The 14511-nt window shown below is 36.8% G+C and overlaps 1 protein-coding gene across 7 annotated transcripts in view; it reads left to right on the plus strand.

The window, feature by feature from the left end:
* Positions 1-14511, plus strand: part of PAN3 (poly(A) specific ribonuclease subunit PAN3) — a 118655-nt gene that overhangs the window by 23721 nt on the left and 80423 nt on the right. For 5 of the 7 annotated variants that reach the window (XM_059902477.1, XM_059902476.1, XM_059902472.1 and 2 more), the window contains exon 5: positions 6120-6281. The exons of the other annotated variants lie outside the window; for them this stretch is intronic. In XM_059902477.1, the coding sequence (XP_059758460.1) occupies positions 6120-6281 (162 nt within the window). The remainder of the gene's footprint in view (positions 1-6119; positions 6282-14511) is intronic. 7 annotated transcript variants of the gene reach the window in all.

Raw genomic sequence — 14511 nt, forward strand, 5'->3', positions numbered from 1 at the left:
ATTTCAAGATTCAGTTTAAGCAAGGGTACACATATAAATAAATCAAAAGGGAACCTTTTGCTAATAAGCAAATAGGCATTTTAGCATGATGGTTGCTTTTGATAAGGGACTAAAATTCATATAAAATTTTTTATGGTCATTACAGGTGATAGTTTATTGTAGAAATAACTTTCATGACTTAAAACATCATTACTCACTTGCACTTAAAAGATTTTAATAACTTTGGCATGGTATTTTGTTTTTCTACATCTTGTGTTCTGGTTCTATTCTAAAGCAAAAGAATAGAAGAAGTTGTAGTTTGGTGTTCCAAGTCTTTAGAAATTGAATGTGATCTTGCTTAACAGCTGATCTCATTTTTGGTGGCATAAAAACTCCATTGTAACATTGAGGTTTTGAGAACAGAAGTAATGACTACTTTGTAGGCTTTCTTAAATGTATGTAGATAATATAGTGGGCCCCTTCTCCCAGGATCGGACTCAGTAGAGCTTAAAAAACATTTCCGTGTGTGTAAATCCTGTTCTGCTCTATTTGACATAATTTAGGTTACTTTTCACCTAGCAGCATCCTCTGTTTTCATCCTCTCAACCTATATGTGATTTCTGTATTGACTCCACAGATTAAAAGATCTTTTTCATTTATAGATGTTTACCCGCCCATGAGTCTTTAACAATGACAGTCTGTTTTTCTGTAGACCCACTTTCTATAGACCTGCTCACCATCCCATCCTATAATTGGCTTTATTTAAACAGTGAAAACCTAAGGGACCTAATATATTTCCATGAAAACCTACAATTACTGATAATGAATGGCAGGACAAAATACAACATAATCTTTGAGGCTGGCTTGTTTTTGTTTTTGATTTTTAAATCTGTTACTCGAGAAAATTGATTGGAGCCCATTATACAATCACTTATAGGTTTAGATTTACTGTTCTACATTGATTAGGTGTGGGAGCCTTTAAAATCCAGGTGTATTAACACACCTAATTAACTAATAAATTACGTAGAGGTAGTTCCCTGTGCCTATATGGAAATTAACTAATTTATTTGATTTAAAATATTCAAATGGTTTTAATCAGTTTGGAGTCTATTTTTTCTTAGTGAATTTTACATTAACCACTGATGGTTAATGGAAATGTAATCTTGTATTTAGTTCTCATAATAACAAATATGCTAAACCGTTAGGAGCGTTTAATTAATTGAGGGAAGACCGTTGTACGTCAGAAGAGGTCGTAAAAGAGAAATGAAAGTTGATTTTCAAATAAATATACAGTAAATTCTAGGCCAGAGGTTTCTGTTAGTGGACCTCAGACCCTTAGAAGTGGCAAGAGGTATGTAGGTTGCTGAGTTGTAACTGCAAAAGGCAATGAGTTAATATATTTCATTAAACATTGTCTAAAGGGAGATAATATCAGTATTTCAGATATGTGCACAACTATTTTCCAAGTATGTGAAGATGTTCGATTAATAAAATACAAATTGTTTAAAAGTGCCATTCATAGTAGCTTTAAATCATCATTCATTGTTTCAGAGTATAAATAGTGAAAACACAGTTACTCTGTTTTTTGATGTTCAGAGGGCATTCTTAAAATTCAGGGCATTGGAAACTTTTTGTGCTAGGATAACAATTGATTTCTCTAGTTTATAACTAATGATTAGGTTGTGATATATAATAACAAGGCCTGTAGTGTGAAGTATTGTAGAGATGGTGCTGTTTTGCAATTTTACCTAAAGAACTGTGCTCTGAACATTGGTCTGTAACAACATTTTCTATATAAGCAGTGGTATTTATATATTTTTCTTTTGCTAGACTTAACTTTTTAGGGGAGGAGAATAGATCTTACCACTGTATTTCTCTCTCTTTTTAACAAATCTTTATTGGAGTGTAATTGATTCACAATACTGTGTTAGTTTCTGTTGTACACCAAAGTGAATCAGCCATATGTAGGCGTATGTCCCCATATCCCCTCCCTCTTGAGCCTCCCTCCCGTCCTCCCTATCCCACCCCTCTAGGTCATCTAGGGAGGGCAAAAAGCCTTATGCTGAAATGTTAAGTGAATGAATGAATGAAAAAAAATGTGTTTGCATTTAAGGTTTTGAAATAAAACAGTCCTAAAAATTAGCTTTTATTGTTCTTTCTTTTGACACAGTCTGGAGACTTATCTTATTTGTTAGGAATGAGAGTGGATTTCCCTTAGTCCTAAACCATTGGATTGGTCTTCTCTGGACTAGGGCAAGGATTTTTGAAGAGCCAGGGCTTTGGGGGTATGAGTAATGGTCTTGAAGGCTCTGAGGATTTAGGGCAAGCTAAAGGAGGGGGATGTTAACTATTCGAACGCCTATCCTTTTTTTATTTTGGAGGGTGGCCCCAATTTCTGTTTTACCACTAGTTGTTTCTTATCCAGGTCTCTTCCCTGACATTCTCTAGAACTTTGTTACTGGAAGGGTGATCACCAGACCAGCAGCACACTAGTAGTCTTGGGAGCTTTTTAGAAATGCTGAATCTCATGCTTCACTCTAGGCCTGCTGAATTAGTGTCTTTATTTTAACAAGATCCCTGGAAGAGTATATGTTCATGACAGTTGAGATGTGCTAGTCTAGAATACATTCTCCAACTTTTTCAAGCCCTAAGTTGTTATTTTTTAAATGCCCAATAAAAAGGGTAAAACTATTTTCAACTACTGTCTTATTGTGCTGTTTATTTAGATTTTGTGAAGAACGATAAAAATCAGTTTTGTAGTGAATCCTGAGACTTAAAGTAAAAATTGTATATATTAGAGAGAGAGAGAGAAAATAGTTACATGTTATGCTGGATATGTTACCACAGGAACAAAAAGAGAATGGGAATTTTGATGTGCAGTGTTGACTTACTAGGAGGTGGAGCAGACAAGCTGGTTACTTACCAACAGGACGTGACTTTTCAAAATGCTTCCGTTTCATAATAACCAGCAGGCTGGACTGGCAAGGAGGCTGTCAAGAGTGGAGGATCAACCAGGAAACATACCTTTTTCTTGACCAGCACATTCTCAAGATTGGTTTAGGAAGGGATTGCTGGAAGCTAAGGGGAAGGGAAGAGGGCTTGTGCTTTTGTTTGCTCTGGAGGAGGGGTTTGGATCTTGTAGGACTCAGAAGTCTTTGGGGAAAATAAACATTTCCCATAAAATTTTGTTTGCCCTTTATTTCCTCACCTTCCATTTGACGTCTCTATTTCCCGTAGCCCCTACTGTCATTTAATCACCGATAGTTGTTTTTAAGCTAGCAGCTCTTTCCCCAGCCACGCCTTCGCCTTCTATTTCCATTGCAATTTCCTTGAGTTCCCATCCTTCACCTACGCCTGTGATTCTCAGATGGGGACAGTTTTGTCCCCCTACTCCTGCAGAACATCAAAGATATTTTTGGTGTCACGACCGGGGCAGATGCTGCTAATCGTCCTGCAGGGGCCCAGGACAGCCCTCCACAGCAAAGAATTATCCAAAGTCTGTAGTGCTGCGTTTGGGAAACCCCAACCTGGATTATCGTCAGAGACCATTGATTTATCTACCTATTTCCAGTTTAATTCTCATTCACAACCTTTTAAGAGTTCCCCATTGCCCATGGAGTGAAGTCCAAACTCCTTGGCATAGGATACAAAACAATTCATGGTTTTTTATTGCTTTCAAGCCTCATCTTTTGCTCTCAAGGTTGGCCGTCTACTAATGATAGACTGAAAACTTGTAGTTTTCCCTTAATTGACAACAGAGTGCCTGTATGCCTCCACATGTGCATTTTTCCTAACCTACAAATACATCTTTCTCTCTCGCTCACTCTGGTTTGGTTTTGTTTTGTTTCCTATCTAGATACACTCCTCCTTTAACACTGCTCAGGCATTCATCCTCTCTGTGAAGGCTTCTTTGCCTCTGTTCAATTGGTATCTTGATTATATGTGCATTTTTCATATCACCATGAGTGTGTTCTGTTCGCATGACTTTGTTAACTACTAGGTTATGTCCTCTTTCGGAGGGAAAGGTGTGTGTTTTATTCATCATTGCATTGCAAGTACTTAGAACAGTTCTTGATACAAAGTAGGCTCTCGTGTTTAGTTGAAAATACATTTTTCCTTCAAGGAATAAATAATAGTTCAAATAATTTGGAAATTAGCTTTTAGATGAGATTTTACCATAATTTACGTTCTGTGCAGTGAGACTTCTGTCTGTAATCTTTTTGGCTCACCATCATGCTCTGTATTGCTGCCATCTCTTTTCAGATGTCATTTGTCTTCTCTTGCTTATAATGGTATTTAAATGGTATTGATACCTTAGGTCTTTTCATTCAGTATCACACAGAAAGTTTTACTTTTGGATTGGACTTTACTCTCTGGCTATTTATTGAAGAAACTTAAATCTGTAGCGGCACAAGTTTGGGGGTCTCTTCTACCTAAGAGGAAAGGTCTTGGGCTGATGATAGGTTTTGGGGGTGATGGGGAGGAGGGAGAGGAATAATGAATTCCTTTTTGGAAAAACAAGAAACATATAATGAGAGCTGCTGGGGAGGGAGAATTATACATTGGATTTATTTAAAACCTTTTTTTCTATGTTAGTTAATGTACTACTATGAGAATAAATTTCACTTAGGTAATAACTGGCTCAAAAACAAGTCTGGATTTGTGAAGGCTCTAAATAACAGAAGAACATTTAAAGCAATAATTTTCTTGCTTTCAAATGTATGACTAGAATTTAGGTGTCCTTATATAGAACCTATTTGAAATGTTGTGATTTTGTTTAAATAAATATTCTTTGATGTGTTGAACTTTTTTGATAGGATCATCTTTAGCCCAGACGTTTTCTAAAATATAAATTTTAAATTAGTGAAGGCTTAATTAAGGCTATATTATTTTTGCTGTATGTCAAAGCCTTATAGTTGTGAGCTATGTTATTAAAAATAACTTGCTTTAAAATTCTTTCATCTATAATTTGGTTCTAAAGAGTATATTTCTGTTCTCATTCACAAAAGTTGCTTGTGATGTAGACACAGAGAGTAATTGAGTTGGTTCAAGATTGCATAGAGGTGGAAGTATTTTAGCTTCATGAAACTTTACCCACTGCTATAATTATTGGATAGATGGGTAGTCTAGTTTCCTTTCTTATGCAAGTTTAATTTTTGAAGAATGTTAATTTCAACTATTTGCTTCAGCAGTCTTCAGACAGAACAAAGAGTAAACATAGATTTTCTTATTTTAGATCTTAAATTAGATACCTTCCCAAGAATGTATCAGTATTCCTTAAAGGGAAAAAAAAATACACAAATTCCCTGTAAGATGCAATTTAGTACAAATTTGCTATAATTAAGAGAAGTAAAATGGTGGAAACTGTTCATTAACCTTCATGTATAAAAAATCCCTGCCAACCACTTTTAAGATTGTTTACTAACTTTATTATAAGATTAGCCAATGAATCTGTGCTTTTACTAGGCTACTTAGTATCAATCTGTTCAAATTACTGAGATTTATAAGACCAATGAAATTTGTGTATATTTTTTGTCTGAGATTGTTGTTTTTCATTGAGTACAAGTTTCACTGAGTACAGTGCCTGCTTAAGATAGATCAATTTGTACTCTGCCCTAATGGGCATAGAATTTTAAAAATTAAAAAAAATCCATTCCTTGAAATTAGCTGCTGCTTCTAAGTGGGGTGGTTCTCAGTAGGAAATAAGGTAGTGAGATGGGGAGCAGAAAAAGATACAGTGTGAAGAAATTTTTTTACCTGTATTTTGTGCCCTTGAAGCCATTTCTTCATATTGCAGTGAGAATAGGTAAGTGCCAGTGGAAAAAAATTTGCAAAGCATTTACTTTGCTGATAAGTTAATTTCTGTTCACTAAACTCAGATTATAATGTATTTCACTAAAACAGTTGTTGTTTTATGTAATACTGTTGTTAGGACTATGGGTTATTTTGGAGGTGTGTGCGTACTGGGGGTGGGGATGGGGATTGGGGGGTGGTGCTAAGGACATTAGAGGGAGTGTCTTAGAAATTTTACTTGTTTCCTATTCCACCATTCTTGATATCTTCTGTATGTTAGTTATGTTAGCTTAGACTAGTATGGGGGATGTTAGGAGTGGCCTGGTTTCTTTCCTTCTTTTTCCTAGCCAAGGAAGTATCGCCTGGGGATGCTGGAGGAGAGGCTAGTTCCGATGGGATCAAAGGCACGAAAAGCAAAGAACCCTATTGGCTGCCTTGCTGACAGGTGTAAATCAGGAGTACCCATCAATATGGTTTGGTGGAACAGAATCACAGAAAACAATTTACAGGTAAAAATAATTTTATTAGACATTTTTGAAAAGTGAATATTTTGGTTGCTTTCTGTGTCTGTGTGGGGTGGTGTGTATGAGATTGGATGACTTAGCTGATACACTTAGGTTTTTTGTTTTCTTGTTTTTTTTTTTTTTTAAATCAAAGTAAGGTTAGTGGCCCATTCACTAACTAAATGATTTTGTTTTGTGGCTTTTTTTGAACTTTCTCTGCTTGTAGTATATTTTCCTATTCTTCCGTTAAATTTAGTTTTTCCCTTTTGGATTTTGTTTATAGTTAAGTTTAATTATTTTTAATACACAAAGTTGTACTACATTAAAAAGTCATATAAAATTTATTACAGAAAATCTCATTTATTTGAAGTCTGAACAACAGAAAGCTCCACATGTTGTCTTTTTGTACATTTTTACTAGGAGATAAAAATTGTATGTGAACTTGTCAAGTGTTGGCTGTAAAACCAACTTCAATAGTATGTTGTCTTAGAGTTATTATACATTTCAGTCTTTGCATTATCTGTGCTAATGAAAATGAATTTTTATAACTCAAAGGCTAGCTTTTGTATGACTCTGAATCTGAAGTACTTACAAAATAATTTGAATTATATTCCATTTTCATTTGGATTATAATTATTATAGTCTCATTTAAAGAAATTGGTAATTGTATAAAATAGCTCTGTTGACCACAATTTCAGTTTAGCTGGAAGTAGAATGAATATCTTTCATCCCAAACTTTCTGAGTACATTGGTATTTTTTAAATATATTGCTAGCCAAAAGCCTATAACCCCACATACACATATCACACACAGAAAAGATATAACAGAGTCAACAACTTGGTTGTATTTCTGTCATCAACTTTGTATCATGAAGGGGTTCCACAGTATTTTGGTCTGTTTAGTGTTAATGCCATAGCAGTATCTGTGTTACCTTGGGCACAGAAATAAAGAAGTTATTCCAAAAATACTGCAAAACATGTTATTTGTCTCAACTGAAATTTTCATAGTATTTTTCTAAATATAAGGAAAAATAGGGAAATGGAGGGGGGTGGTCCACATAATCATATACTTAAAATTTCCATGGAAAGTTTGGGATATGTCCATTATGAATAAGAATTCATAATGGACATATCCTTTATGAAGGATGTTTACTGAATTTTTCTTTTTGAGATCAGGAGAGAGGTTTGATGTGGATTGTTAGAATTATTTTTCAGTTTTAAAAAGAAAGTCTGAAAATAAATTGGGCTCCAGTTACGTAAGGACAGATACAGGTGGAAGTGGAAGTGCATGTAGGTTGCAGGGGAAACACGGATGATGCAGAGGTACGGCCACTTGACCGTCCCCCGCTGTCCCCCGTATCTCAGGGGCAGTTTCAAGGTACCTCTTTTTAGCATAGCTTGAAAAATCATTAGGTTCGTTTAAAGAATATATGCTAGGATTATGCTTTATTTTTAATTAAAAAACTAGTAATAGATTTGCATTCGGTGTGCTAAAGATTGAATTGATGCTATCTGAATCTAATATTTCAAATACTAATGTTATTTTGTGTTTCAAATAGTTCAAATAGTTCTTTTTTAAGGATGTAAGGAATGCCTTATTAGCTTGATGTGATGTTGGAGGGGCAAGAATGCCTTACGCTATCAGTCATGTGTTGAAGCATTGAAAAATACCCACCCGGTGTCCATTACTGTCTTTGTGGATTCCTGAGTTGGGTACCTGGTATTGTTTATTTAGAGCGAAGAGTATGTCAGTGCAGTTTTCTTTTCTGTTGGGGTTTTTATCTTTTTGTTGTATGAGAAAAGTAACTTATATAAGTCAATTCTGTACCTATGCTTTTTAATTTTGTATTATGTTTACCTTCAAATATTTTAAAGATTTTTCACACATAAAAATTTTAAAGGATTGTGTAGCCAGATATATTAATCTTTCCTGTTTCATTTGTTTCCTTTCCTTTAAAGCTTAGGTCTTCTCAATCCTAAGGTTAGAAAAATATTTATCTATATTTTATTTTAGTGATTATAACTATGTTTCTTAAATGGTTACCTTGTGCCACGCACTGTGCTAAGCTCTTTACATGTATTGTCTCTTTTGGTCTCTTATGGGACAGTTGTTATTGTTAAATGAAACATCTTCAGAGAAGCTAAGTAACCTTAAGGTTAAACGGTGGTCGGTGGAGGAGCAGAAATTTGAACCCATGTTTGTCAGGCTTCAGAATCTCTTCACTTCTGTGTAACATAGCTCTAGTTGTACTAGAGCTATGATTGATGTAATTGTCTAAATGGTTAACTGAACAACTTTTTTTGAGGATGAGAATGGGTACGTCGTTTTCCAGACATGGACTGTAGCTTATGCATAACTCCACAGTATTTGTAAGGTCAGTCTTTTTTCCTCATGATTCATCTTTTTTTTCTCAGTGACATTTAACTGCCTTTCTTTCTGGAACTTTAAATATTTGTTTACACTGATTTCTTAATCTTGACCTAACATCTTTTTGGAAAACAAATTTTGGAAAAACAGGTTTTTCCACTTCTGAAAACAAAACAAAAAAACCCAAGCAAACAACTAACTAACAAAAACCTTAAAACAACAACAGAAACTTTCTCTGAAAGTTTCTACCTGGATCGTTCATAGTTGCATTTATTCTCTTCAGTGCTGGATTTCTTTTTGTGTGTGTGTGTGTGTGTGTGTGTGTGTGTGTGATTTTTTTTTTTTTAATTTTATTTATTTATGGCTGTGTTGGGTCTTTGTTTCTGTGCAAGGGCTTTCTCTAGTTGTGGCAAGCGGGGGCCACTCTTCATCGTGGTGCGCGGGCCGCTCACTATCGCGGCCTCTCTTGTTGCGGAGCACAGGCTCCAGTCGTGCAGTCTCAGTAATTATGGCTCATGGGCCCAGTTGCTCCGCGGCATGTGGGATCTTCCCAGACCAGGGCTCGAACCCGTGTCCCCTGCATTGGCAGGGAGACTCTCAACCACTGCGCCACCAGGGAAGCCCTGGATTTCTTTCAAGAGCCCTATGATTCCCAACCTTTTAGTACTTAATAATCTTTTTATTTATTTTCTACCAAGAATCTCGTGATATGAAAGAGTCTGTCTACTAAACACAGGACATTTGTAAAACAGTGATTCATGCTTTCATTCTAAAATATATAATATGCTAATTAGAGAATCAAAGAAATTTAATATTTTTTTTATATTGTGGAGGTAGCTAAATTTATTTTTCATATGGCTGTTTGAAATATTGATCATACCCATCTGGTCTCCATTACTACTTTTGTGGAGTTCCCACTTGGGGGCCCTTGAAATAGATTCTAGTCTTTTCTCTGATTTCTTTACAACCCATTTATTCCTTCAGTGCTTGGAGTTTGGTGTTATCAAAAATTTTGCTGGAAACAAATCCCAAAGCTTGTCAGAGGTCTTCTGAATCAACAAATCCAACAGTTTTATCCAGTACTTAATACTGCTGACCACTTTTTTATTTGAAGCTCTTTCCTCATGCATTCTTATTTGTTTGTTTGCTTGCTTATTTATTTATTTATTTATTTATTTATTTATTATTGGCTGTGTTGTGTCTTCATTGCTGTGCGTGGGCTTTCTCTAGTTGCGGTGAGCGGGGGCTACCCTTTGTTGAGGTGCGCGGGCTTCTCATTGCGGTGGCTTCTCTTGTTGCAGAGCACGGGCTCTAGGAACGTGGGCTTCAGTAGTTGTGGCACACGGGCTCAGTAGTTGTGGCTCGCAAGCTCTAGAGTGCAGCAGGCTCAGTAGCTGTGGCACACAGGCTTAGTTGCTCCGCAGCATGTGGGATCTTCCCGGACCAGGGCTCAAACCCGTGTCCCCTGCATTGGCAGGCGGATTCTTAACCACTGTGCCACCAGGGAAGTCCCCTCCACGCATTCTTGACTCTGTTTCATCCCTGCTCTTTGTGAGCTCCTGTTCTTGGCTCACTTGTTCTCTGCTTTCCCGTGTATGCCTAAGATTCTTAAATTTTTATTTCTCTTAGAACTGTCTTCTCAGTTCAAGACCCAAATCTTTCATGCCTTCTGGTATCTTTGCATGTAGATGTATATCCCTCTATCACTACAGATTTGGCAAGTCTAGAACTCAGTGTATTTTTCTCTTCTCCAAATCTACTGCTTCTTTTATATTCTCTTTATATTCCTTCTTTAGTTAATGGCTTTATCATCTTCCCAGTCACTGAGAGTACATAGCTTCATTTCTTCCCTGTCTTCTCCCATCTTCTACCATTTATTATGAAAAGGAGACTACTGAGGTTTGACTACCCATTAATTGAAAGATGATACATTGGACAATTTACATTTGCCATCATATTAAGGCTTTACCACAATAGTGACATATTATCCCCATTTGAAAAATATGGAAATTGCAATTTAGACAAGGCTTATTGTTCGTAAGTGATAGAGCTGGGATTCTAGCCCAGATCTATGAAATTTTAAATCCTGAGATTTTCCTGCTATATTGTCTGCCTCTAATCCCCATTCTTTAAAATTCCACGGTATCTTTTTATCCTTTCCTTTCCTTTCCTTTTTCTTTCTTTTTTTTTTTTAACATAACTGACATATATACCCTCAGTGTATCTTCTGAATAATTTTTATCAAATCCCTTCAGGATCTGTTCAGCCTTTCTAGGGCTATCTCTCTTTAACTGTGCACACGTACTAAATTCTAATCATATGGAATCTTTCATACCTCATATAATATGAAATACATTGTCAGTTCTCTGTACCTTTTTATCTCTGTACCATTGTTAATTGAGCCTAAAAAAACTTTCTTCCCTTTTCCTTTTTTTTTTTTAAATTTATTTTTATTTAATTTGTTTTTTTTGGCTGCGTTGGGTCTTCGTTGCAGCATGTGGGGTTTCTCTAGTTGCGGCGAGCGGGGGCTACTGTTCTCTGCGGTGCGCGGGCTTCTCATTGCTGTGGCTTCTCGTTGCGGAGCACAGCCTCTAAGCACGTGGGCTTCAGTAGTTGTGGCTTGCAGGCTCTAGAATGCAAGCTCAGTAGTTGCGGTGCACGGGCTCAGTAGTTGTGGCTCGCAAGCTCTAGAACGCAGCAGGCTCAGGCGCACGGGCTTAGTTGCTCCGCGGCATGTGGGATCTTCCTGGACCAGGGCTCGAACCCGTGTCCCCTGCATTGGCAGGTGGATTCTTAACCATTGCGCCACCGGGGAAGTCCCCCCTTTCCTTTGAGAGTAGCTCAAATGCTACCTTTTCTGTAAATACCTGCTCAAACACCTCAGAGAAAAGAAAGTTTTTTTTTTTTTTTTTACTCTTTTCACAATACTTAATGTTATTTCATTCTGTCTTATATTGGTTGTTTACCTGTTTGTCTTTTCCAGCTGAATTGTAAATATGTGTGACTAGGCATGTGTTGTTTATTTTTGTACTCTTAAGGTATTTTGCTTGTCTCTAAATGTCATTGTTTAATTTTCTTTTCTTAGGCAATATGTGAAATTTGTGGTAGTTTATTTTAAGAATTTTATATATTTTGAAAAAGTGATCATAGGTTGTCTGGGATTTATAGCCATCATATATTACTATTGTTTAGTTTAATTATCACAATTGATTTAGAACATAGGGTGGTGATTTCTTTTGAAATGTTAGAGGATCTTCTCTTTTTCTTTTTTAATTCAAAATTTAACATTGTAGAAATATTCTTGATAGTTTTCAGTCTTCTGAGCCTGGTACTAGTCTTACTTCTTGACAGTGTTATTATGTGACAAAGCTCCTCTGTTTTGTATTTTTCTCATGGTCTCAGTCTAAACACCGAACAGGTGGTAGATGGAAGGTCACCTGAAACTCTGCATCAGCAGTTCTTTATTTCACTGAAGTGCAAGTTCACTTTCATCTTTCCTTAGTCTCTGCCCAGATGATTGCCCATTCCTCTGCCTGACCAATCTGCATGTGAATTCGAGATTTTACATTTGTTCTATGATTACGGTTCAAATGCCATTCAGGATTGAACTATTTTATCACCTACCTTATAGAATTATTGTGAGGATTCAAATTTCTGTTTGAATCTATTATTTGTATAGTAGATATTAAATAAATGTCCATTCCTCCAATTTGACCTTATCCCTCCTAAACTTGGGTTTTGTTTCTGTTTATTTAGGGTGCTGTCAGTTATTTATATTCAGATGTGCATGGCATTGTGGTATATATGGAAGGAGGCAGTGACATTAAGTGTCTCTTAGGGGCTCTCATTTTAATGCTGACTCATTTGAATAGTTTAAAAAATTACTTTAAAAATGCTTTTTTTGAAGGGATAACAATGTGTTCCCATCCTTTATGTAACAATCAGATGTCAACTTGAATGAAAGGATGAGAAATGCATGGTTTTATAAACTTCTCAGAGTATGGCAGGTTAAGATGTACCTAAAAGTAATGACATGTCACATAAAGTCTTATTTATATATAAATATATATATATATATATATATATATATATATATATATATATATATAAAAGACTTTATGTAACATGTAAGTCTCACTTTGTCTTAGACCTTTGGAAATAGTGGAGTTATGACTCATAAATTATTAGTATTAGTGTTGTTTTAGTTTACCCCCAGAGTGATGTAAATGAATGAGAACTGTTGGACTGTTGGGTGTATTAGGAGATTCATACTTGTTAACATCTCTTTTGATGGTGTTTTTCCCCTTGTGGTCTGATTAAATGGCATTTCTTATAAGTATTTAATTTGTAAGAATGCTCACATTAAAATCTCTTGGCCCACAAGTTCTGCTGTGAATTCTAGTTGCTTGTGACTGATGCTTTTAAGATCCCAGGGAGGTTTTGGAAACTCACTGGATATGCTTCAGTCTTTAGTTACTTACTGGATTTTGGTGTTATTTCAGGAGATTTCTAGTCTCTATGCCCCAGGAAATGAGATCCTTTGGGCTTTAGATGGAGTGGATTGGAATTTTTTTTTTTTTTTAAATTTTTATTATTTATTTATTATGTTTATTTTTGGCTGTGTTGGGTCTTCGTTTCTGTGTGAGGGCTTTCTCCAGTTGCGGCGAGTGGGGGCCACTCTTCATCGCGGTGCGCGGGCCTGTCACTATCGCGGCCTCTCTTGTTGCGGAGCAGAGGCTCCAGACGCTCAGGCTCAGTAGTTGTGGCTCACGGGCCCAGTTGCTCCGCGGCATGTGGGATCTTCCCAGACCAGGGCTCGAACCCGTGTCCCCTGCACTGGCAGGCAGATTCTCAACCACTGCGCCACCAGGGAAGCCCTGGATTGGAATTTATAAGAGTGACACTTCAGTCCCATCTACTCAGGGTTCCTCAGGACTTTGAAAAGTTACAGAACTGTGGGGCAGCTAAAATGGTATTACTATATAAGTTCTGATTCTCACCCGCAGCCCATCCCAGACCCTCTTCTTTTCTCCTCTTCTCTGCAGCTGCTATTCTAAACCTTTACCATTCCCCTCAGACCTGTTCATCCCCTCTGTCACTTTTGAGTAAGTGACTTGTGTTCTTCAGAGGAGGGAAAAAAGAGGTCATTGAGAATGAATTGCTTCATATGTTGGCTTTCTAACTATGTACAACATTTTCACTTATACCCTTTCTCACTATTTTTCCTTTGGTTGCAGACAAACAGGTGTTCCTTTACTATATCCTTCAGAACCTGTCTTTAGTCCCTCTAGCAATTTATTTCATTATTTATCCCTTTTCAGTTTTAGACAGTCTCTCCCTTGACATTGATGTCTTCTTCCTAGCTTGGTCTTCCAGTACCAAGGAGTGCTACATGAGGAAATATTCTGTGGTCAGTACATTTGGGAAACTGTGTGATACAATTTGAGAACTGCTTCCTACTTGTTGCTACTTTTTCACCTTTCATTCATCCCTTAATTCCCAGCGTTTTACCTTTTGCTTTCACCACTCTATTGAGACTCTTTTTGGTAAGCTTACCTAACTACCAAAAGTCACAGTTCTTACTTGACCTCTACTGTGTTTGACATTGTCGTCCATTCCTCTTTCCTTGAAACTATTGTTCTCCTAGCTCCGAGACTGTTCTTTATTAGTCTCCTTCAGGGACCTCGTGTCCCTTGCCGTGCCCTCAGGAGCTCTCCCAGGCTCTGTCCTTGACTCTCCTCTCTCTGCACCCAGTGCCCCTGGGTGATCTCACTTATCTTCATTACTTCAGCTACTCCCGAGTCACATTTGACTCCCAGATACATATATATATATACACACACTACCTGCTTCTGAACATCTTCATCTA

Source organism: Balaenoptera ricei, chromosome 18 (assembly GCF_028023285.1).
Source record: "Balaenoptera ricei isolate mBalRic1 chromosome 18, mBalRic1.hap2, whole genome shotgun sequence".
Classification (NCBI taxonomy): Eukaryota; Metazoa; Chordata; class Mammalia; order Artiodactyla; family Balaenopteridae; genus Balaenoptera; species Balaenoptera ricei.